We start from the raw sequence: 23,700 nt of genomic DNA, 5'->3' as shown, positions 1-23,700 counted from the left end.
TACACTTTCCGCTGCCTCGGCAAAGCAGCCAGCATAATTAAGGACCCCACGCACCCCAGACATTCTCTCTTCCACCTTCTTCCTTTGGGAAAAAGATACAAAAGTCTGAGTTCACGTACCAATCGACACAAGAACAGCTTCTTCCCTGCTGCTGTCAGACTGTTGAATGGACTTACCTTGCATTAAGTTGATCTTTCTCTACACCCTAGCTATGACCGTAACACTACATTTTGCACTCTCTCGTTTCCTTCTCTATGAACAGTATGCTTTGTCTGTACAGCACACAAGAAACAATACTTTTCACCTGTATGTTAATACGTGTGACAATAAATCAAATCAAAAACCATTGTGCTGTCGTTCTAATGTAAGTATTAAGTTGTAAGATCTCCTGATGATTCAGTTGTAAGTCGATGTGCCACATAATACAAGGAGCTCTCTGGAAATTGGATAATGAAAATGGCGATCGATGGAGAGAAAGAAAAATGTGCTAAGTTGCTATTTTTGATTCTTCAAAGCTGGAACAATGGCTCTTCCCTCCCCACCCCCATCAAGTGCAAATTTCTATCTCTCGCTTGACTGTTGAAAAGATGGACGTTTTTATTTACGACACAGATCAAGATCTGATTCTTATTGTTTTTAATTGTCATTATTTCTCCTCTGCCTAAGGCACAGGTAAAACGTCTACACTGATCGAGTACGCACGGAGCAAACCTCACCTCACATTCCTGTACATCGTTTCCACTAAACCTGTTCCAAAGGAGATTAATCACATCTTTCCCCCAAATGTGGAGTGTACGACTGTGCATGCGATGGCCTATCAGCGTATAGGTTACAAGTAAGTAGAAAGTGAAGTGAACATGGAGAAAATGTGCTTTTTGTTTAAACCCTGTGTGTGTGTGTGGGTATGATGAAAGTGGGGTAAAAAGCTCCTCTTTACTCACTAAGCCGTTTATCTGCTGGGATCAGTGCCTCCTATTTCCAGGTGCTTGCCAATGTGGCTGAGCTGGTGCAACCACGTGAGCGTGGGCCCTGGGTGACTCTCTCCAATTCTCCACCCCTTCCAGAGAGGAGCCTGGCTTCTGCAACAAAAAGACTCGGATTAAAACAGAGTTGTTGGTGGATCCAGATTGTTGGCTCCATTTGGTGGGCCTGTCACTCCAAAACGTGACATCAGTAGTTATGGAATTTTAGTTGTATGGTTTCTAAGGTTCAATCCTTCATAACTAATTCCTTCATAGAATTGCTACAGTGCAGAAGGAGGCCATTCAGCCCATCAGGTCCGTACCGACTCTCCAACAGAGCATCTTACCCAGGCTTTATCCCAACAATCCCACGTATTTATCCCGCTAATCCCCCTAACCTTCACATCTTGGGACAATAAGGTGCAATTTAGCATGGCCAATCCACCGAACTTGCACATCTTTGGACTGTGGGGGGAAACAGGAGCATCCGGAGGAAACTCACGCAGACACGGGAAGAATGTGCAAGATCCACAGTCACCCAAGGTCGGAATTGAATCCAGGTCTCTGGCTCTGTGAGGCAGCAGTGCGAACCACTGTGCCACCTTATCCTGGCACTGCAATCAATGTTTGTAATAGCTTAAGCTATATGCTCTTAGGCAGCACATTGGCACAGTGGTTAGCACTGCTGCCTCACAGCGCCAGGGACCCAGGTTTAATTCCCGGATTGGGTCACTGTCTGTGTGGAGTTTGCACATTCTCCCCGTGTCTGCATGGGTTTCCTCCGGGTGCTCCAGTTTCTTCCCACAGTCCAAAGATGTGCGGGTTAGGTGGATTGGCCATGCTAAATTGTCCCTTAGTGTCAGGCGGACTAGCTAGGGTAAATGCATATGTTTATGGGGATTGGGCCTGGGTGGGATTGTGGTTGGTGCAAACTCGATGGGCCGAATGGCCCCCTCTTGCACTGTAGGGATTCTATGATTCTATATCAGTCATTGGATTTTGTAACAAAAGTAACAGGAAGCTTTTACTAATGTTGTGGACTGGGTGTGCAGAGAGAGATGCCTAATGTGGTCTAATTACCACTGTTCATATGTTGCGTGGTAAATAAGAGCGAAGAATTTGCCTGGTGTCTTGGCCAACATTGAGCCCTCAATCCATCATGCAAACCAGCCTCCCATCCATTGACTCTGTCTACACTTCCCACTGCCTCAGCAAAGCAGCCAGCATAATTAAGGACCCCATGCACCCCGGACATTCTTTCTTCTACCTTTTTCCTTCGGGAAAAAGATACAAAAGTCTGAGGTCACGTACCAACCGACTCCAGAACAGCTTCTTCCCTGCTGCCGTCAGACGTTTGAATGGACTTACCTTGCATTAAGTTGATCTTTCTCTACACCCTAGCTATGACTGTAACACTGCATTCTGCACTCTCTTTCATTCTCTATGAACGGTATGTTTTGTCTGTATAGCGCGCAAGATACAATACTTTTCACTGTATGTTAATACATGTGACAACAATACATCAAATCAAATCAATCAGCAGCAGTAAAACAGATTGACTAATCTAACTGTCCATGGGCCCACAAAATTGACTGCTGTACTTGCCTACATTGTGACAAGGGCACATTTAGAAGATGCTGTAATTCGTTGACTTGAAGTACTTGAAGGTGTGAGGATGCATTTGCATCCTTTTTTATAAAGGAGGCCAGTATTGTGCACAATATTCCAGATGTGATCTCACCAGTGTCTTTCCTCATTTCTTACTGGCCGAGGGTTGTGTGACTTCAGTTAATGGGGGGGAAGTCTGGTTTTGTGAATTTATTTTTTCCTTTCCGTATGAAATCCCCTCCATGTAGACATTCCTGGCTGTTTAAAAATGTAAACCAGTTCCCTACAGTTTAAGCATATCCACAAATAAGCAGATCTTTTACTAAAACTGTGCTGGAAATAGTAGCCAGTGTCCATCAGAGAAACACGATTGCGATTCTAATGAAGAATGGTTTATTGGATCAGGTTTACTGTATAAATGAACACACTAATTAGGAACAGGAGTAGGCCACTCGGCCCCTCGAGCCTGTTCTGCCACTCATTATAATCATGGCCAATCTGATTGTAACTTTGACCCCACATTCCCGTCTACCTCTGATAACTTTTCATCCCTTTGTTAATCTTAGAAATCTTAGAAACCCTACAGCACAGAAAGAGGCCATTCAGCCCATCGAGTCTGCACCGACCACAATCCCACCCAGGCCCTATCTCCATATCCTTACATATTTACCCACTAATCCCTCTAACCTACGCATCTCAGGACACTAAGGGGCAATTTTTAGCATGGCCAATCAACCTAACCCGCACATCTTTGGACTGTGGGAGGAAACCGGAGCTCTCAGAGGAAACCCACGCAGACACGAGGAGAATGTGCAAACTCCACACAGACAGTGACCCAAGCCGGGAATCGAACCCAGGTCCCTGGAGCTGTGAAGGAACAGTGCTAACCACTGTGCTACCATGCCGCCCTTAATCAAGCATTTATCTCTGCCTTGACAATATTCAAAGACACTGCTTCCACTGCCTTTTGAGGAAGAGAGTAGCAAAGACTTCTGACCCTCTGAGGGAAAAAAAACATTTCTTCCCATCTCTGTTTTAAATGCACGGCCCTTTTTTTAAAACCGTGACCCGCCCCCCCGATTTGAAATATAAGGATCTTGTATTTCAATCAAGTCACCTCTTACTCTTCTAAACTCTAGCAGATACAAGCCTAGCCTGTCCAATCTTTCCTCACAAGAGCACTCCTGATATTAGTTTAGTAAACCTTTCTGAACTGCTTCTAATGCATTTACATCCTTTCTTAAATAAGGAGACCAATATTGTGCACGGTATTCCAGATGTGGTCTCACCAGTGTCCTTTACAACTGAAGCATAACCCCTCTACTTTTATATTAAATTCCCTTCACAATAAACAATAACATTCTGTTAGCTTTCCTAATGATTTGCCGTACCTGCAGGCTAGTCTTTTGTGATTCATGCACTAGGACACCCAGATCCCTCTGTCTCAGAGCTCTGTAATATTTTACCATTTGATAACGTTGTTTCTTTTTTTGTTCTTCCTGCCAAAATGGGACAATTTCACATTTGCCCACATTATACTCCTTTTGCCAATCTCTGCCCACTCACCTAACCTATCTATATCTCTTTGTAGCCTCCTTATGACTTCTTCACAACTTACATTCCTACCTATCTATCATCAGCAAATTTAGCAACCGTACCTTTGATCCCTTTATCCAAGTCATTTATATAAATTGCAAAAGAAGATGAGGCCCCAATGCTGATCCCTGTGGCTCACCACTCATTACATCCAGCCAACTGGAAAAAGACCCAGTTATGCTTATTCAGAGTTTCCAGTTAGCTGGCCAATCTTCTGTCCAGGTTAATATGTTACCCTTACAGCATAAGCTTTTAGTTTCTGCAAGAAACTTTGATGTGACATTTTATCAAATTACGATATATCCACTGGTTCCCCTTTAGTTACAGCAGGTGTGACTCCTTCAAAGAACTCCAATAAATTAGTTAAACATGATTCCGTAATCCCCCTTTCACAAAACCATGTTGAATCTGCGTGATTATCTTGAGTTTTTCTAAGTGCTCTGCCGTAATGTCTTTCACAATAGCTTCCAACATAAGAACTAGGAGCAGGAGTAGGCCATCTGGCCCCTCGAGCCTGCTCCGCCATTCAATAAGATCATGGCTGATCTTTTCGTGGACTCAGCTCCACTTACCCGCCCGCTCACCATTGTCCTTAATTCCTTTACTGTTCAAAAATTTATCCTTGCCTCAAAAACATTCAATGAGGTAGCCCCAACTCATTCACTGGGCAGGGAATTCCACAGATTCACAACCCTTTGTGTGAAGAAGTTCCTCCTCAACTCAGTCCTAAATCTGCTCCCCCTTATTTTGAGGCCATGCCCCCTCGTTCTAGTTTGACCTGCCAGTGGAAACAACTTCCCTGCTTCTATCTTATCTATTCCCTTCATAATCTTATATGTTTCTATCAGATCTTCCCTCATTCTTCTGAATTCCAATGAGTATAGCCGCAGTCTACTCAGTCTCTCCTCATAAGCCAACCCTCTCAACTCTGAAATCAACCTAGTGAATCTCCTCTGCACCCCCTCCAGTGCCAGTATATCCTTTCTCAAGTAAGGAGACCAAAACTGTACACAGCACTCCAGGTGTGGCCTCACCAGCACCTTATACAGCTGCAACATAACCTCACTGTTTTTAAACTCCATCCCTCTAGCAATGAAGGACAAAATTCCATTTGCCTTCTTAATTACCTGCTGCACCTGCAGACCAACTCCTTGAGATTCCTGCACAAGGACACCCAGGTCCCTCTGCACAGCAGCATGCTGCAATTTTTCACAATTTAAATAATAATCCATTTTGCTGTTATTCCTACCAAAATGGATGACCTCACATTTACCAACATTGTACTCCATCTGCCATTTTCCCTATGTCGGATGCTAGGCTAACTGGCCTATAGTTTCCTGTTTTGTGTCACCCTTCCTTTGTGAATAATGGTGTAACATTTGCTATTTCCTAACCTAATGGAACCTTCCCCGGAATCTCGGGAATTTTGGAAAATAAACCCCGATGCATCAACTATTTGACTAGCAATGGAAGTGGCATTCCAGGTTAGGATGTTTTCAGTGTAGGTTGATGATGTTGTGCTGGATTAGAACGTGCCTCTGTCACCTCTTGGACGCGCATTTGACTTCAGAATCAAGGATCAAAATCTTTCAGCTGGACTGGGGAATCCCAAGTAATGTTTCAGCCCAATTTGTGAGCACAGAACTGTTCACAGCTGTCCAAAAAAAATGAACTGAATGTAGTGTCAATGTGACTGATATTGTGACACTGCTTCTCTGAATGCAAAGCCGTATTAGACTTGAGCAGACAATCTACTATGACAATAGTCCAATGCACTCTTGACAAAGAGCCATACTATTGGAGGTGGCATCTTTTGGCTGACAACTCACAGTGGTGATTGCCAAATGGAAAGGCCCACCCACCTGACGAAGGAACAGCCTGTTCCGAAAGCTAGTGGCTTTTGCTACCAAATAAACCTGTTGGACTTTAACCTGGTGTTGTAAGGCTTCTTACTGTGTTTACCCCAGTTCAACGCTGGCATCTCCACATCCTGGGGATGTGACAGGCTATCTCATTACGAGATGGCTGATCTGGGAGGTGGTTGGTGTTGGAAGCAGTGTGTTAAAGTAGTAGGTGGTAATCCATGGGGAGGGAGGTGAGGGGTATTGTTGGGTTGCCAAAAGAGAAAATGCTGAAAATCTCAGCAGCATCTGTAAGGAGAGAAAAGAGTTGATGTTTCGAGTCCAGATGACTCTTTGTTAAGGCTGGTATTATTGGGTTAGCTCGGAGTGATCTTTAACCTGTGCCATGCCATTCTCGTATTGACAATACTGAAATGTAAAAGCCTCCTATCCTCAGAAGGAAACCCCAATTGTTCATTTCCTTTGCATTGGTCGCAGCATCTTTTGGCTTCTGCCGATCACCTAACCAGTGACCCCTACTGGATGGTGTCTGTGTGGGGACATTGGGCAAGAACAGGATTGGTTTTGTTAAGATCTCCCTGAATAACTCACTGACGCGGTCGATGCTTCCAGGTGACGAATGGACACTTTGGTGAAATGATGATGCTGTGCCTCAAGGTGTCATGATCTGAAAGTGTTTCAAAATATTTCACGATGGTGGCACAGTTCTAAAGAAAATTTATTTGAACTCTTGAATCTTCCATTAGATACCAGCGCAGGAAGAAGTTAATGGTTTATGATCTGAAACCATTCGCTATTTATACACTTCCCGAAGCACGTGGCAGCTTTTTTAGAGCAAACATGATCTGTCAAAGCCTCTGCACATTCTTCTCCTCCATGGATGAGACTATCACCGTTTCTCATGTACCAGGACACCGTAAGAGCACCCGGGGAGGTATCAGGCCTACTGAATATCAAGAAAATCTGGTGAGTTCACAAATTGTATCTGGAATATTTCTTATCATAGAATCATAGAATCCCTACAGTGCAGAAAGAGGCCATTCGGCCCATCGAGTCTGCACTGACAACAATCCCATCCAGGCCCTACCCCCATATCCCTACATATTTACCCACTAATCCCTCTAACCTACGCACCTCAGGACATGAAGGGGCAATTTTAGCATGGCCAATCAAACTAACTCGCACATCTTTGGACTGTGGGAGGAAATCGGAGGAAACCCACGCAGACACGAGGAGAATGTGCAAACTCCATATCGTGCTCAAGCTGTTTCCCCATCTATCCTGAAGGTATAGTGAAATTCAATCCTGTTACATTTGGACATTCTATTGTTTTATTGGGCCCGTTGGCTGCTTTAATCGGTTGGAAGCTTTCTACTTTCAGTGAGTTGGGGCAGATCCGGTGAGTCAGCAGGACCGTTCCCGGGAACTCAGCTGGATGTGAGAGGCTTCTCGTGTGGATTTTCCCATGTGTGGCAGATATGGGAGATAGTTGGTGTTGGAAGCAGTGTGTTGGAGTAGTAGGTGGTAATCCATGGGGAGGGAGGTGAGGGGTATTATTGGGTTACCAAAAGGGAAAATGTGGAAAGGGTGAGCTACACACTGGCCTACCCGTGTGTAGCTCACTCTTTTTCCTCACCTGAAATGCATCTTTGGCGTGAACCGATAGGCCTCCCTTTGTGTGCTATGTGAAATTTGGTGTGCAGAGTTTCCCTAGATGATTGTGCGAGATCCATATCATCCCTCCCATCACTTTAAATATAAAAATCTTAGAATTAATAGTGATTGTGGTCCTTGTTTCAGGAACTAGTTGAAGACGCGAAGAGGGTTTGGAGAAAGATGATGGATCTCGGTGAAACAGAGGAGAATGGCTACTTCATGACTCACGATGGTGAAGTTGATCGTTTTTTTTAATGCATTTATTATTCCGGATAAGTAGGAACAAGGGGCAGTTTCCCATCTCCTATATTCCCCCCCCCCCCCCCCCCCCCCCCAATCCCCTCCACTCGGGATTGAAGCTTCCAACTGACTGAGACAATGTTAGAGATGAGACCCTGATGCTTTTGGTTTGTAGATTAAAGAAGCACTTATTATTTTTATTTGTTCTCGGGATGCATGGCCGGCCAGATCAGTGTTTATTGCCCATCCCTAATTGCTCTTGAGTGGGTGGGTGCTGAGCCACTATAGCTGAGTGGCTTGCCAGGCTACACTGCCGTGGGTCTGGGATTGCGTGTAGGCCAGATTGGGCAAGGATGGCACACTTCATTCCAGATAGCAATCGAGAAACCAGGGTTTTATTCCAGGTTAATTAATGGATTTAATTGAAATTCCCCCAACTTCTGAGGTTGAATTTGAACTCCTACCTCGGAAGCATTAGTCTGGCTCTTTGCATTGCTGGACCACAGACATTGCCATGATGCTACTGTCCTCTTTCCCTTTGACTCCTCTTCCCACCTTGCCAAAGTAACGGAAGTGCCTCACTGTGTGACGTTGGTGCTCTCTTTTTAAAAACTCCTATTCCAGTCTCGATATCTAAACCATCCTTTACCTGTCTGAAATTACTGCTGTGAGAGCAGTGGATTTGGAGGATGCAGGAAAAGATTACTAAACAGAATTTAGTAAGAACCATACCATTAAAGAAATGCAAGCATGGGGATAAACTTTTTTATCCAAGGGTGGTGACGGTCTGGAATGTGCTGCCTGGGAGGGTGGTGGAGGAAGGTTGCCTCACATTCTTTAGAAAGTACCTGGATGAACACCTTTTAAAATTAATTCGTAGGACACAGGCACCACTATTATTGGCCATCCGTAGTTGCACGAGGGCAGTTGAGAGTCAACCACACATTGCTGTGGCTCTGGAGTCGCATGTAGGCCAGACCAGATAAGGATGGCAGATTTCCTTCCCTTAAGGATGTCAGTGAACCAGATGGGTTTTTCTGGCAATCGACAGATGGTTAGTAAGTTTGCAGATGACACCAAGATTGGTGGCATAGTGGACAGTGAAGAAGGTTATCTAGGATCGCAACGGGATCTTGATCAATTGGGCCAGTGGGCTGATGAATGGCAGATGGTGTTTAATTTTGGATAAATGCGAGCTAATGCATTTTGGTAGATCGAACCAGGGCAGGGCTTACTCAGTTAATGGTAGGGCACTGGGGAGTGTTGCAGAGCAAAGAGATCTAGGGCTACAGGTTCATAGCTCCTTGAAAGTGGAGTCACAGGTGGACAGAGTGGTGAAGAAGGCATTCGGCATGCTTGGTTTGCATTGGTCAGAACATTGAATATAGGAGTTGGGACGTCTTGTTGAAGTTGTACAAGACATTGGTAAGGCCATACTTGGAATAGTGTGTACAGTTCTGGTCACCCTATTATAGAAAGGATATTATTAAACTAGAAAGAGTGCAGAAGAGATTTACTAGGATGCTACCGGGACTTGATGGTTTGAGTTATAAGGAGAGGCTGGATAGACTGGGACTTTTTTCTCTGCAGCGTAGGAGGCTTAGGGGTGATCTTATAGAGGTCTATAAAATAATGAGGGACTTAGATCAGCTAGATAGTCAATATCCTTTCCCAAAGGTAGGGGAACCTAAAACTAAAGGGCATAGGTTTGAGGTGAGAGGGGAGAGATACAAAAGTGTCCAGAGGGACAATTGTTTCACACAGTGGGTGGTGAGTGTCTGGAACAAGCTGCCAGAGGTAGTAATAGAGGCGGATACAATTTTGTCTTTTAAAAAGCGTTTAGACAGTTATATGGGTAAGATGGGTGTAGAGGGATATGGGCCAAATGCGGGCAATTGGGACTAGCTTAGGGGTTTAAAAAAGGGCGGCATGGACCAGTTGGGCCGATGGGCCTGTTTCCATGCTGTAAACCTCGATGACTCTATGACAATGGTTTCATGGTCGTCAGTAAATTCTTAATTCCAGATTTAAAAATTTTTTTATTTATCTTTTGGCACATCATAACATTCGGGGCTATGGGCCAAGTGCTGGCAGATGGGATTAGATGTGAGTTCAGGTGTTTCTAATGTGTCGGTGCAGACTCTGTGCTGTATGATTCTATGATTCTAACCTGATTTCTGCTGCTGATTTCATGTAATTTGCGAGGGTGAGGAAACATGGACTACTGGACATATCAGGTTGAAAGGGGGCAATACGCATTGCCTTTCTGAGGAACAATTAACGATGGGCAATAAATGCCAGTTTTACAGTAAACACTCATATCCCGTGAAAGAATCACGAATTGAAACACTGCAGGACTGCTAACTGCCTGCTGGAGATAAGATGTTGTGTTTTTTTTTTGAAGGATACCTGAAACTTTGGCAGCTCAGCAAACCCAGCCTGCCACAATTTGATGTCATCCTTCTCGATGAAGCTGAAGATTGTAGCCCAGGTAGGCGAATTCCCCGCTGTCCTTTACCAACTGGGAGAGGGCAGTTCATACGGTAAATATGTTTGAAATACAACAGCAGTAATGTGGAACAGGCAGATATTTAGCGTTCCAGCATAGCTGTTTCAATTGTAAAAGACTTGAGATGGAAGGAAATAGATGAACTTAGGAAGGGAATTGCACTGCAGTCCATTGCATTCCAAGTGGCTTCTCTACACTTTTTACAGTGTACCAGACTAGTGTGTGGACAGGTATGGTGGGACTGCTTGCAGAACTTTTAGATCCCTCACTAAGCCTATGGTCTTGGGACTGTTGTTCCCCTCCCATGTCAGCTGCCATTGTTGGTCCAAATGGCCTTACTCAGGTTCTAGGTGGTCCTTTCTACCAAGAGTGGGTCTGACAGCATCTGTGGAGAGGGAATAGAGCCAACGTTTCAAGTGTAGATGACCCTTTGTTAGAGCTTTTCTGGTTTTGTTTCAGATGCCAGCATCTGAGTATTTTGCTTTTGTCTTGCTGCCAAGAGCACTGACCTGAGACATTCTGGTCCTGTATCTACTTAGAGTATCGTGATTCACATCAAATATCATGGACCCTGAACCATCCTGCTTTTTGGCATGCTGTTCTCTGCTTCCTGAGGTTTAGATATACACCAGAATTCTACCGCCTCGTCCGTCACGGACTCGGAGCGGGCGAGTGGCGGGCAACAGAAATGTCCGTTGACCTCGGGGTGGGAATTTCCGGTCTCGCTCGAGCAAGGCCGTAAAATCCCACCCATAATGTCATGTTTATACTGAAGAGCGCTGGTGGCCAGTTATTTTCCAAAGCATTGCCTACTATGGACTGTGCGAGGTGCGAGTTCACAAAGCTGATCAGCAGCCTCGCTACTTGTGGTAACGGATGTACCAAAGCCATTGGGCGGGACGGTGGCACTGCTGCCTCACAGCGCCGGGGATCCAGGTTCAATTCCAGCCTCGGGTGACTGTGTGGAGTTTGCATGTTCTCCCCGTGTCTGTGTGGGTTTCCTCTGGGTGCTCCCGTTTCCTCCCACAGTCCAAAGGTGTGCAGGTTAGGTGCATTGGCCATGGTAAATTGCCCCTTAGTGTCCTGGGATGTGTAGGTTAGATAGATTAGCCATGGGAAATGTATGGGGTTACATGGATAGGGTGGGGGAGAGGGCCTGGGTAAGATACTCTGTCGGAGAGTCGGTGAAGACTCAATGGGCCAAATGGCCTCTTCTGCACTGTAGGGATCTCTCTCTCATACAACATCTCTTCCTTTTCTTTCTGTGATTATCTTCTTTTCTCCAGCAATCATGGACATTGTACTCTCTCAGAAATGTGGGAAGATTCTTGTGGCAGATCCACATCAGCAGGTCAATGGATTCAAGGGAACTGTGGATGCTCTGCTAAAAGCCCAGCATCCCCACCTGTTTAACCTGACACAGGTAAGGCTTCACTCACAGATGCCAGTTCATTAAAGTATCGCCACAATACTTGTTTCGGACCACACAGGAAAAAAGTCTTGACTGACCCGGCAGCAAAATACTTTGCAATCACCGCACACCGGCCAGTAACAACCTATCAAAGAGAACCGTCACTTGCATTTATGTAGCACCTATGCCACAGTCCCAGTGCTTCACCGGAGTATTACCAAACCTAATTTGATATCAAGCCAGATGAAGAAATATTTGGACAGGTGACCAACAACTTGGACAAGGAAGTAGCTTTGTTGAATTGGTATAAGAGGAAGATCGAAGCAAAATACTGTGGGTGCTGGAATCTTAAACAGAAGCAGACGATGCTGGAAAAACTCTGCGGGTCTGGCAGCAACTGTGGAGAGTGAAAAAGAGTTTAGAGTTTGTATGACTCCAGCTCTGAAGAAGAGTCATAAAGACTCAGTCAGTATTCACTCTATTTCCTCTCCCCGCAGATGTTGCCAGACTTTGTTGAATTTTTCTAGCATCTTCTGTTTTTTTTAAGAGGAAGAAATGCTCAGGGAGGGACAAGGCCCAGGCAGCCAAAGGCGCAGCCACTGATGACAGAACAATGGAAATTTGTTTTTTATTCATTCGTGGGACATGAGCATCACTGGCTGGGCCAGCATTTATTGCCCGTCCCTAGTTGTCCGAGGGCAGTTGAGAGTCAACCACACTGCTGTGGCTCTGGAGTCACATGTAGGCCAGACCAGGTGAGGACGGCAGATTTCCTTCCCTAAAGGGTATCAGTGAACCAGATGGGTTTTTCCGACAATTGACAATGGTTTCACGGTCATCAGTAGATTCTGAATTCCAGATATTTTTCATTGAATTCAAATTCCACCGACTGCCGTGGCGGGATTCGAACCCGGGTCCCCTGAACATTAGCTGAGCTTCTTGATTAATAGTCTAGCGATAATACCACTAGGCCATCACCTCCCCATGAACTTGCTTCCCGTGCCGAATCCAGAATAATGGTCATTAGCTGCCTTGTCTCTAAGTAATATTACTGCAGTATTGCAAAAGAAACATGATTTTTATACTGTGCCTGAATTACTATTTGACCACAATATTCTTAATGTATGACCTGATCTTAGCATTTACTCTTGTACTTGCAGAGTTTCAGATTTGGACCCAAGATTGCCTATGTTGCAGCAACAATATTGGGCATGTGCAAACATGTAAAGGACAAGACCTTGGTTGGCCGAAGCCAAGATGGTAAATGAGCAAGAACACTGTTTATTGTGTGCGTACGTGCGTGTTGGGGGAAGGAGGATGATGAGAGCACTACATTTTATGAGAACTGTACAGTTGTTATTGTTACCTCCTTTATTTTCTTTAGCAATCCTTTCCAGTCGTATGACCAGAATAGTAGCAATGCATTGGGCATGCATTTACCCATTCACAATAGAGTTTGAAGCTGCTTTGAGTTTGTACCCACAACATTCTCATCAACTCCTTATTGCAGGTGATGCTGATGATAACACTGGGCAGATGGCTGTTCTCTGCAAGACTGATGTCGAGGTATTTGACGAGGCTGTGCGCATCGTGACGAGTGAACATCCAAGCAAAATATATATCATTGGAGTGAGTACTTTCTCCTGATATCTGTTGCGGCTCTGGGCTTTAAACTGCAGCACTGCACTTTTGAGCACTCTACATAAATGCCCTTTGGGTGGCACAGTGGTTAGCGCTGCTGCCTCACAGCACCAGGGATCCGGGTTCCATTCCCGGCTTGGGTCACTGTCTGCACATTCTCCCTGTGTCTGCGTGGGTTTCCTCCGGGTGCTCCGGTTTCCTCCCACAGTCTGAAAGACGTGCTGGTTAGATGCATTGGCCATGCTAAATTCTCCCTCAGTGTAACCCGAACAGGCGCCGGAGTGTGGCGACTAGGGGATTTTCACAGTAACTTCATTGCAGTGTTAATGTCAGCCTACTTGTGACACTAATAGAAAAAACTTTGTTTCATCTGTTTTAGCACACAGCGCTCTGAACTCCTCAAATCTTCTCTCCTTAGGGGCTTGATAAATTTGGGGTGGACACACTACTGGACATTTGGAGGCTGATGATTCTGGAGCAGGAATGTGCAACCAGTGAGTTTAGCTTTTGATTGAATCAACTCCCCATTCCATTCCTTCATTTGGTTTTTTTGCCTTTGCATAGGCTCCTTCTGGGAACCACAGACAAACTGTTTCTCACAGGATCAGAAGAGGGAGGGAGCAACATGCTTTAGTGTACCAGGAGTTGGCCAGGCCTAGCATTAACACTGCAATCCTGTCACAATGAAGTACAATCTTTAGCTGTAAATGGGAGCAGCTGTTGCTATTTGAGAAACAGTTGGGGCATTATTCTTAAACATGTATAAGAACCGGTTTCTATCTGTGTGTGAAAAGCAACAGAGAGTCGGTACCTGAATTCTCTGCATTTAGTGGATAAACCTATGTTAAAGAATGTCTGGCTCCCGATTCGTATTTTACTCAGTGAATGAGTCGCGAATTATAACACCCTATTTGGAGTAATGTTTGTGACATTTTTTACCTGGTACTTATTTGAAACTCTTTTTTTTATTCATTTGTGGGACCTGGGCGTCGCTGGCTGGCCAGCATTTATTGCCCATCCCTAGTTGCCCAAGGGCACTTGAGAGTCAACCACATTGCTGTGGCTCTGGAGTCCCATGTAGGTCAGACCAGGTAAGGACAGGAGATTTCCTTCCCTGAAGGACATTAGTGAACCAGCTGGGTTTTTCCAACAATCGACAATGGTTTCACGGTCATCAGTGGATTCTTAATCCCAGATTTTGTTTTTATTGAATTCAAATTCCACCATCTGCCGTGGCGGGATTCGAACCCTGGACCCCAGAGCATTCGCTGAGTTTCTGGATTGATAGTCAAGCGATAATACTACTAGGCCGTCGCCTCCAAAAACTTGATTTAATTCTGGTACACCCATTCTCTTGCATGAGCGGTGTACCGTTAAATTAGGGTGACTTGATAAGTTACAGAGATGATTAATTAAGCTCATTCCGGTTATTGAACGACCTGCAATGAGGAAAGAAAAGATTTGAATCTGAGTGGACTGAAGTTTTAATAGATGAATTTGTTCCCTGTTAGAGGACTCGAACACCAGGGAACAGGAGTGAAAAGCTGGAAAACAGGGAGTAAAAAGGGGAAATTGGGCAGAATTTATTTTTCCAATGAATGTACTCGAGGCGTCAATAAGAGAAATGACATTGAAGCAAAAAAATATAAATGGGTTCCAAAGGCTGGCGTCAAAAAAGGAAGACTCGTTTGAATTTGATGTTCTTGCATGTGTGTCTGAATTTATCGTGTGGAGAATTAATTTCCTTTCTTATGAAGTTCTGTCATTTTTAAGCTTCCCTAGTTTCCTTTTGATGTTGTAGCCATTTAATTATATCCTTTTTTTTTCACTAACAGAAGACCTTGTAATCCAGGATCCATTCCTTCGAATATTTGAACGTAAAGGTGGTTTGCGTGGATTGAAAGATTATGCAGCTGAATCTGAGGATAAGGAGTTGGAAGAGAGGATTGCAGTGGTGGAGAAGTACAGTGTGGGACTTCCTGTCCTCCTGGAGAAAATAGCCCGCTACTCTGTCGCTGATTCAACATCTGCGGGTAACAAGGCTATTTTCTCCTCCATCTTTTTCAGCATCTTCATAGAATCTCTACAAGTGCAGAAGAGGCCATTTGGCCCATCGAGTCTGCACCCGCTCTCCGACAGAGCAACGTTCCCAGGCCCCCCACCCTATCCCTGTAACCCCGTGCATTTACCCCACTAATCCCCCTAACCTACATATCTTGCGACACTAAGTGACTGTCAGAGGAATTTTCTGAAGGGTGTTCCCTTTGGGCTGCCCTGTATTTGTTGAACCTCGCTCAACCAATACATAGACTGCGAAAGGAAGCATATATTTAAAGAACGAAAAGGAATTTATTTGCTAAGGCATGCATCAGGAGAGAGACACCGTCATTGAGGGTTGACTGTGCTCTCTGACCTAATATTTCCAGGTAAAATTATTATATTCTTAACATTTCAATATCCCGCCTAGACTCGTCAATCAGACTGGAGGACCTAATCACAATATTCAACATTATTACATTCGCCAATAACGTTCTACCTGTCAACAGGAGTAGGAGCTTATTGCCCATGTAGGTTCCTTCTCCCTTTACCTAGGAAACCTAACCCACGTCATCATCAGTAACCAAGGCCATTATTAACATCTGTGGGTTTTTTTAATTGGTGAAAGGAGTCACTCTTTTGCTGGAACCTGGGCCTCCTTTATCAGCTTGAGAGACTGCTCCAGCCTCACTACCCATGAACGAATTTACTCCCTTAAATAGAGGCCCATGATTCAACTTATTTTCATGTATCCGAAAACAGATAAGAGAAGCTCCATTGTATTAAAAGAATTTGGTCTGTCTACCACTGTGTTTCCCATCATGCTACATTCAGAATAAAGTTGGCCAAGGCCAGGGTTGAAAATACAGTTTAAGCTTATAATACTTGGTTAATTTGTGGATATACAGTTTATAATACCTTTGCATATATTGTCCCAGGCACATTGTGAATTCTTACTATATATATATAAGGCACTTTATAATAACCTAACCCAGTCTACTTATTATAGTATAACTAAAAGAAGGGCCTCATACTAAGAATTCTATACTAACCCCCATCAGTGACAATTCAGCATGGTCAATCCATCTAACCTGTACATCTTAGGACCTGTGGGAGTGAACCAGAGCACCCGGAGGAAACCCACGCAGACACGAGGGAGGATGTGCAAACTCCACACTGACAGTGACCTGAGGCTGGAATTGAACCCAGGTCTTTGGTGCTGTGAGGCAGCAGTGCTAACCACTGTGCCACCGTGCCTCCCCCATCATTCTGTTCCCTTCCTTTTCCTCCCAAATTCTTACTTCTGCCTTGAGTGTGCAACAGGTAGAGTAGATAGATTGAGTTCTTTTTAAAACCAATTTCTCCAATTATATCACCTTGGGTAGTTGAGTATTTATGTTGCAAATTAACTTTAAATCTTTTTTAAAAAAAAACACCCTTGCTCTGAAGAAAATAGTCATGATGTGGAGATGCCGGCGTTGGGCTGGGGTAAGCACAGTAAGAAGTCTCACAACACCAGGTTAAAGTCCAACAGGTTTATTTGGCCACTCGCCAGAGGAAGGAGCAGCGCTCCAAAAGCTCGTGATTCCGAATAAACCTGTTGGACTTTAACCTGGTGTTGTGAGACGTCTTACTGAAGAAAATAGTATGGAAAAGTAGTTACCCGTTTGTGTACACAAGATACGTGGAATCTCTTTCTTGCTGCACCGCATCGAGCCTTGTGGTATAAAAAAAAAGCTTTTACTTTTCGTCCACCTAAGAAGAGAAATAGGGCTTCTTTTTACCATCTCACCAGAAAGGTGGCACCACGGACAGTGCAGTACCCCCTCGGCACTGCGCTGAAGTGCCAGCTTTGCTATTTGTACTCAAGTCCTGGAGTGGGAATTGAACCCAGAAGTCTGATCGGCTTATGATGAAAGTAAGGAGGTGTGGGATAGAGGGAAAGTTGGCAGATTGGATAGGTAACTGGCTATCTGATCGAAGACAGAGGGTGGTGGTGGATGGAAAATTTTCGGATTGGAGGCAGGTTGCTAGCGGAGTGCCACAGGGATCAGTGCTTGGTCCTCTGCTCTTTGTGATTTTTATTAATGACTTAGAGGAGGGGGCTGAAGGGTGGATCAGTAAATTTGCTGATGACACTAAGATTGGTGGAGTAGTGGATGAGGTGGAGGGCTGTTGTAGGCTGCAAAGAGACATAGATAGGATGCAAAGCTGGGCTGAAAAATGGCAAATGGAGTTTAACCCTGATAAATGCGAGGTGATTCATTTTGGTAGGACTAATTTAAATGTGGATTACAGGGTCAAAGGTAGGGTTCTGAAGACAGTGGAGGAACAGAGAGATCTTGGGGTCCATATCCACAGATCTCTAAAGGTTGCCACTCAAGTGGATAGAGCTGTGAAGAAGGCATATAGTGTGTTAGCTTTTATTAACAGGGGGTTGGAGTTTAAGAGCCGTGGGGTTATGCTGCAACTGTACAGGACCTTGGTGAGTCCACATTTGGAATATTGTGTGCAGTTCTGGTCACCTCACTATAAGAAGGATGTGGAAGCGCTGAAAAGAGTGCAGAGGAGATTTACCAGGATGCTGCTCAGTTTGGAGGGTAGGTCTTATGAGGAAAGGTTGAGGGAACTAGGGCTGTTCTCTCTGGAGCGGAGGAGGCTGAAGGGAGACTTAATAGAGGTTTATAAAATGATGAAGGGGATAGATAGAGTGAACGTTCAAAGACTATTTCCTTGGGTGGATGGAGCTATTACAAGGGGGCATAACTATAGGGTTCATGGTGGGAGATATAGGAAGGATATCAGAGGTAGGTTCTTTACGCAGAGAGTGGTTGGGGTGTGGAACGGACTGCCTGCAGTGATAGTGGAGTCAGACACTTTAGGAACATTTAAGCGGTTATTGGATAGGCACATGGAGCACACCAGGATGATAGGGAGTGGGATAGCTTGATCTTGGTTTCAGATAAAGCTCGGCACAACATCGTGGGCCGATGGGCCTGTTCTGTGCTGTACTGTTCTATGTTCTATGTTAAGCCTGGTTTCCCAAAGAATAGATTACAGTAAATTCTGAGTGATTTAGCCATTGCTAAACTCTATAGAATTAATGATGAGAAGAAACATCTTTAGTGATTGGGCCGTAACTATTTGATCTGGGGTTCTTGCTGCGTGTTTGTGTCTCCATCTCTTTATCTTCGCAATTTAATGGAACCCTCTGCAAGTTATATTTGGAACGTGTCACAAAGTGTGAGCAAATGAAACAATTTCAAAATGATATGAACCATTTAGAGATATTGGGACCAATTTTATCATCCTCCCCGCCATGGGAATCAGAGCGGGCGAGGGGCGGACCATGGAAAGATCCTTTGACCTCGGGCGGGATTTTCCAGTTTCAGGGCAAGTGAGGCCGGAACATCCCGCCTATAGGGCAGGATTCTCCAGCTGTTCATGCCAGTGGGATTCTCCCGTCACGCTGCAGTGAATGGAGATTTGACTGAGCGCCAAATTCTCCGTCCTCTCCGGTAGGGAGGGTGAGTGGCTGAAGAATTCCGGCCACGCACTGCGATGTAGGGCTTAACCCCCTGAGCTGTTGATGCTGGGTCAGTTGTGAATTTTAAATCTGAGATTGGTTAAAGAAAATCTGTCAAAGATATGAAGGGATATGGGGCAAAGGGTTAAATGGAATTATTGCCGATCAGCCCTGATCTCATTGATTGGCAGGACAGGCTGGATGGACTGAATGGCCTCCTCCAGTTGTTCCTGTGTTTGGTGAATTTTCATAGGATCATCATAGAATCCCTACAGTACAGAAGGAGGCCATTCAGCCCATCGAGTCCATATCCGACGACAATCCCTCCTAGGCCCTATCCCCATAACCCCACATATTTGCCCACTAATCCCTCTAACCTACAGCTAATCTCAGGACACTAAGGGGCAATTTAGCATGGTCAATCAACCTAACTCGCACATCTTTGGGAGGAAACTAGAGCACCCGGAGGAAACCTACAAAGACATGAGGGAGAACGTGCAAACTCTACACTGACAGTGAGCCAAGCCGGGAATCAAACCCAGCTCCCTAGAGCTGTGAGGCAGCTGTGCTAACCCCTGTGCCTTTGTGCCACCCAATCTCTCTCATGAATGATTTTCTATTAGAGACAAACAGGCATGAATTATTAAAGAGATTGAAAATTTAGATTTTTGATTGTCTCTTTTAAAGATATTGTTTTTGGAACTGTTCACAAAGCAAAAGGATGTGAGTTTGACATGGTGTGGATAACTCATGATCTTGTAAAAGTCCCAGGCTATGGACATGATCATCGTATCCTGCTGGAATTCAAAATAGGCAAGTATTTTTCTGTTCCTTTTCAACTCTTTCCTCTCCCTTCTATTAAAGGCAGATAGTCAGTGCTACACCATATACTCTTTAACCCTCCATCTGTTTGAAAATGCTCTTCATGTATAAGCCTAGTTACTACAGACCAGCAGACAATTCAGTCACATAAGGGGTTGGGAGAAATGGTGGCGTCGTGGTAATGTGACTGAACTGGCAATGCAGAGGCCCAGGTCAATGTAAGTTTGAATCCCACCACAGCAGCTGGTGCAATTTAAATTCCATTAACTGAATAGGCTCAACTACAGTTATTGTTGTAAAAGCCCACCTTATTCACTCATGCCCTTTAGGGAAGGAAATCTGCCACCCTTAACCGGTCTGGCCTATACATGACTCAGAAGCACAGCAATGTGGTTGACTCATAAATACCCACTCCGTTCAAGGGCAGTTAGGGATGAGCAGCAACTGCTGGGCCTTGCCAGTGACACATCCCATGATAGGATAAATAAATCCTAGCCCAAATATGCTTTCCATTCCGGGCCACAAGACCATACCTAGCTATCATTGTCAGGATTAGAAACTGACATTGACATGCCTGTGTAGTTCACCTGCTTTGAGAAATAGCAATGCTTTCAGCTAGAGTGTTATAGAATAAATTTCCAAATGGACTCATCTCAGCAACAGCTTAGACACTGAGCTGCTTCAGTTTGAGATCTCTCCGTTATTCTCCATCACCCTAACTTGCCCTCCCATTCCAATCTTGTCAGGTGAATGACTAACCCTCACCTCAAGGGAAAAAAAACTGCAATTCCACAAATGTTGGAAAATGGTTGTTTTTGATATTAAATTTATTTTTTATCTAAATTGCATCTCTTTCCCACAGATGCAGTGCCAGATATTGATTGGAATTTGCTTTACATTGCTGTAACACGGACAAAAAGGCGTCTAGTGATGAACAGGTCTTTGGAATGTCTCCTATCCTTCGCTGGTGTGAGTGAAGTGCTTACTCTGTTCATTTTTTTTTGTCTTCAGCTTACATGTTGTATATGCAAGAGCTCGCGAGGCATGTCACGCTGGAGTGTGTGGTTCACAAGCTCCACGGCCAGGCTGCTGTGCCACGCGAGCCCTTTCTCTCCTCTGTTACCGAACTATGGGGCGGCAGGATGGCACAGTGGTTAGCACTGCTGCCTCACAGCGCCGGGGACCCGGGTTCAATTCCCGGCTTGGGTCACTGTCTGTGTGGAGTTTGCACATTCGCCCCGTGTCTGCGTGGGTTTCCTCCGAGTACTCCCGTTTCCTCCCACACTCCAAAGATGTGCTGGTTAGGTGCATTGGCCATGCTAAATTGCCCCTTAATGTCAGGGGGACTAGCCAGGGTACGTGCATGGGATTATTGGGATAGGACCTGGATGGGATTGTGGTCGGTGCAGAGTCGATGGGCCAAATGGCCTCCTTCTGCACTGTAGGATTCTATGATTCTATCCTGAAGTTGCAACCTCTCATTGCGTCGCCTCAGTTAACCAAAGTCCACTGGGTGTGTGGGGGTGAAAGATCGATTTAAGGTTTGGTGGAATTTTAAAAGACTAACTTCTGAAAAATGAATGCTTCCATTTATCTGCTGTCTTATCACGCATCACGAGTGTCTAAAAATGCTTCACGTGAGATGAATTGCTTTTGAAGGGCAGCGGCTGTTACACTGTGGCAGCAATTGGCACAAGATCTTGCAAAGAGCAATGCGATGATTGGCCAGTTGATGAGTTCTAGAGAGTGTCAGATGAGGGAGAGAGAAGGTGCAGAATTCTGGGTGACCAACCTTCTTTTCGAGTTATTCGACAGAATATTTATCCTTTAAAAGATTAGAACAGGTGCCTTGGTTTAATTTTTATCTGGAGTGACAGCCTCTCGGCCCAATTCCTGGAGCTGGAGTGGGCTTGAGCCCATATCCTTTTTGCGCAAGAGAGTGTCCAACTCTCACTGAGTTACACCAATTTGCTGGAAGAGTTGGCAACCATTCGGAGTATTCAATTGGCCAGTCATTTTGTATCCATGGAAGTGGAAGGGCTGCATTCACAGAATTGATACAGTGCATAAGGAAGTCATTCGATCCATTGTTCTTGCACCAGTCCTCCGAATGAGCAGTTCACTGAGTGCCGTTTCCCGAATGTTTTTCCCAGAACTCTGCACATTCCTTCCTTTTCAAATAACAATCTAATTCCCTTTTGACTTTTCTGATGGTGGGGAAATTCCGCAGAACCTCGCCTGTGTGGCCAGAATTAATTAGCCCAAACTGAAGTTGGGGATTTCTGAGGAATTTTCCGGCCACGACAGATACGGGGAGGTGGCACGGTGGCATAGTTAGTACTGCGCCTCTCGGCTCCAGGGACCCGGGTTCAATTCCGGCCTGGGGTGATTGCCTGTGTGGAGTTTGCACGTTCTCCCCGTGTCTGCGTGGGTTTCCTCCGGGTTCTCCAGTTTCTTCCCACACTCCAAAGATGTGCGGGTTAGGTTGATTGGCCATGCTAAATTGCTCCTTAATGTCAGGGTAAATACATGCGGTTACGAGGATAGAGCCTGGGTGGGATTGTTGTCGGTGCAGTCTCGATGGGCCGAATGGCTTCCTTCTGCAAAGCAGGGATTCTATGATTCTGTGGATATATTCAAAACAGTGCGTTGTCTCTATCCTCTATGACTGTAACCAAAATACAACAACATCGACTATAGTGTCATTAATGTCAGAAATTATCAAACAAGATTTGACACTGAGCTACATAAGGAGGAATGACAAGTGTTGGGTTTAAAGGGAGAGAAAGAGAGAGTTTGAGATTTGGTGAGGGAATCCCGGAATTCTCCCTTGGCAGCCAGCAGTGGGTGCGCAAACATGGTGATCGCGGAGGTCCCGACAGGGACAGGAAATTGTCTCTAAGCAGCTGGGACTTGCTGATTGCAGAGAAAAGCTGTTAACAATAATCTGTCGCTATGAAAGATGCAGGTTACTGAGTGGGTGCGGAGGTGAAAAGCAAATGTGATTCCAATTGACAGGAACTTAGAGTGTAAATCCGTAAATGGTTTTGATGTAAGTGATTTCATAGAATCCCCACAGTGCAGAAGGAGGCCATTCAGCCCATCAGGAGGCCTGCACCGATGACAACCTCACTCAGGCCCTATCCCCGTTACCTCGTGTACTTACTCCGCTCGTCTCCCTGACACTAAGGGTCAATTTAGCACGGCCAATCAGCCTAACCCGCACATCTTTCGGACGGTGGGAGGAAACCAGAGCACCCGGAGTAAACCCACGCCGACACCGGGGAGAATGTGCAAACTCCACACAGACAGTCACCCAATGCCAGAATGGAACCCGGGTCCCTTGTGAGGCAGCGGCGCTAACCACTGTGCCACCGTGCTGTAAGGTTTAAGGATGTTTGATTTGCTTTCTTTTGGGGGAGGGGTTGAAAAATGGTGACTTTTGAGATGACCTAATACCAACTTTTCGGAGTAATTTTCCCAGACATAGCAACCATTTCCTGCTAGTAAGAGCTTTAATATTTTTTAATTATTTTGTAATTCAGGCATGTATGGAGAAGATTAACAAATTATGGATGTGAAATTCTGTCACTGTTCACGGCAGTGATTGTTTTTAGGAATCAATGTCAGAATTTAAAAAGTTTTTTTAAACTCTTGCCGATCTCTGCTGCTTTCTTTTGTCCCCATATCTCTCTCGGCAGCAACTTAAATGGGTTTTTGTAGCAGCTACCTTTATCCCAGTTGGCTTGAAAAGTGGCAACTATCCATTAAAAAATATTTTCTAAAGTCTTAAACGTTTACAGATTTTATGCTCCCGTTAGACAGCGGCA

At 44.9% G+C, this 23,700-nt stretch overlaps 1 protein-coding gene across 6 annotated transcripts in view; it reads left to right on the top strand.

Annotated features, from left to right (window-relative positions):
* Positions 1–23,700, top strand: part of fbxo18 (F-box DNA helicase 1) — a 58,865-nt gene that overhangs the window by 25,671 nt on the left and 9,494 nt on the right. For 5 of the 6 annotated variants that reach the window (XM_078235836.1, XM_078235837.1, XM_078235842.1 and 2 more), the window contains 11 exons: positions 667–835; positions 6,775–6,994; positions 7,829–7,916; positions 10,329–10,415; positions 11,720–11,856; positions 13,005–13,104; positions 13,355–13,473; positions 13,904–13,979; positions 15,321–15,518; positions 19,736–19,861; positions 20,733–20,839. In XM_078235836.1, the coding sequence (XP_078091962.1) occupies positions 667–835; positions 6,775–6,994; positions 7,829–7,916; positions 10,329–10,415; positions 11,720–11,856; positions 13,005–13,104; positions 13,355–13,473; positions 13,904–13,979; positions 15,321–15,518; positions 19,736–19,861; positions 20,733–20,839 (1,427 nt within the window). The remainder of the gene's footprint in view (positions 1–666; positions 836–6,774; positions 6,995–7,828; positions 7,917–10,328; positions 10,416–11,719; positions 11,857–13,004; positions 13,105–13,354; positions 13,474–13,903; positions 13,980–15,320; positions 15,519–19,735; positions 19,862–20,732; positions 20,840–23,700) is intronic. The other variant, XM_078235839.1, reaches the window with a different exon arrangement.

The sequence above is a fragment of the Mustelus asterias genome, chromosome 19 (assembly GCF_964213995.1).
Source record: "Mustelus asterias chromosome 19, sMusAst1.hap1.1, whole genome shotgun sequence".
NCBI lineage: Eukaryota > Metazoa > Chordata > Chondrichthyes > Carcharhiniformes > Triakidae > Mustelus > Mustelus asterias.
The sequence above is the reverse complement of the archived record's forward strand: the minus strand, read 5'-3'. Positions and strand labels throughout refer to the sequence as shown.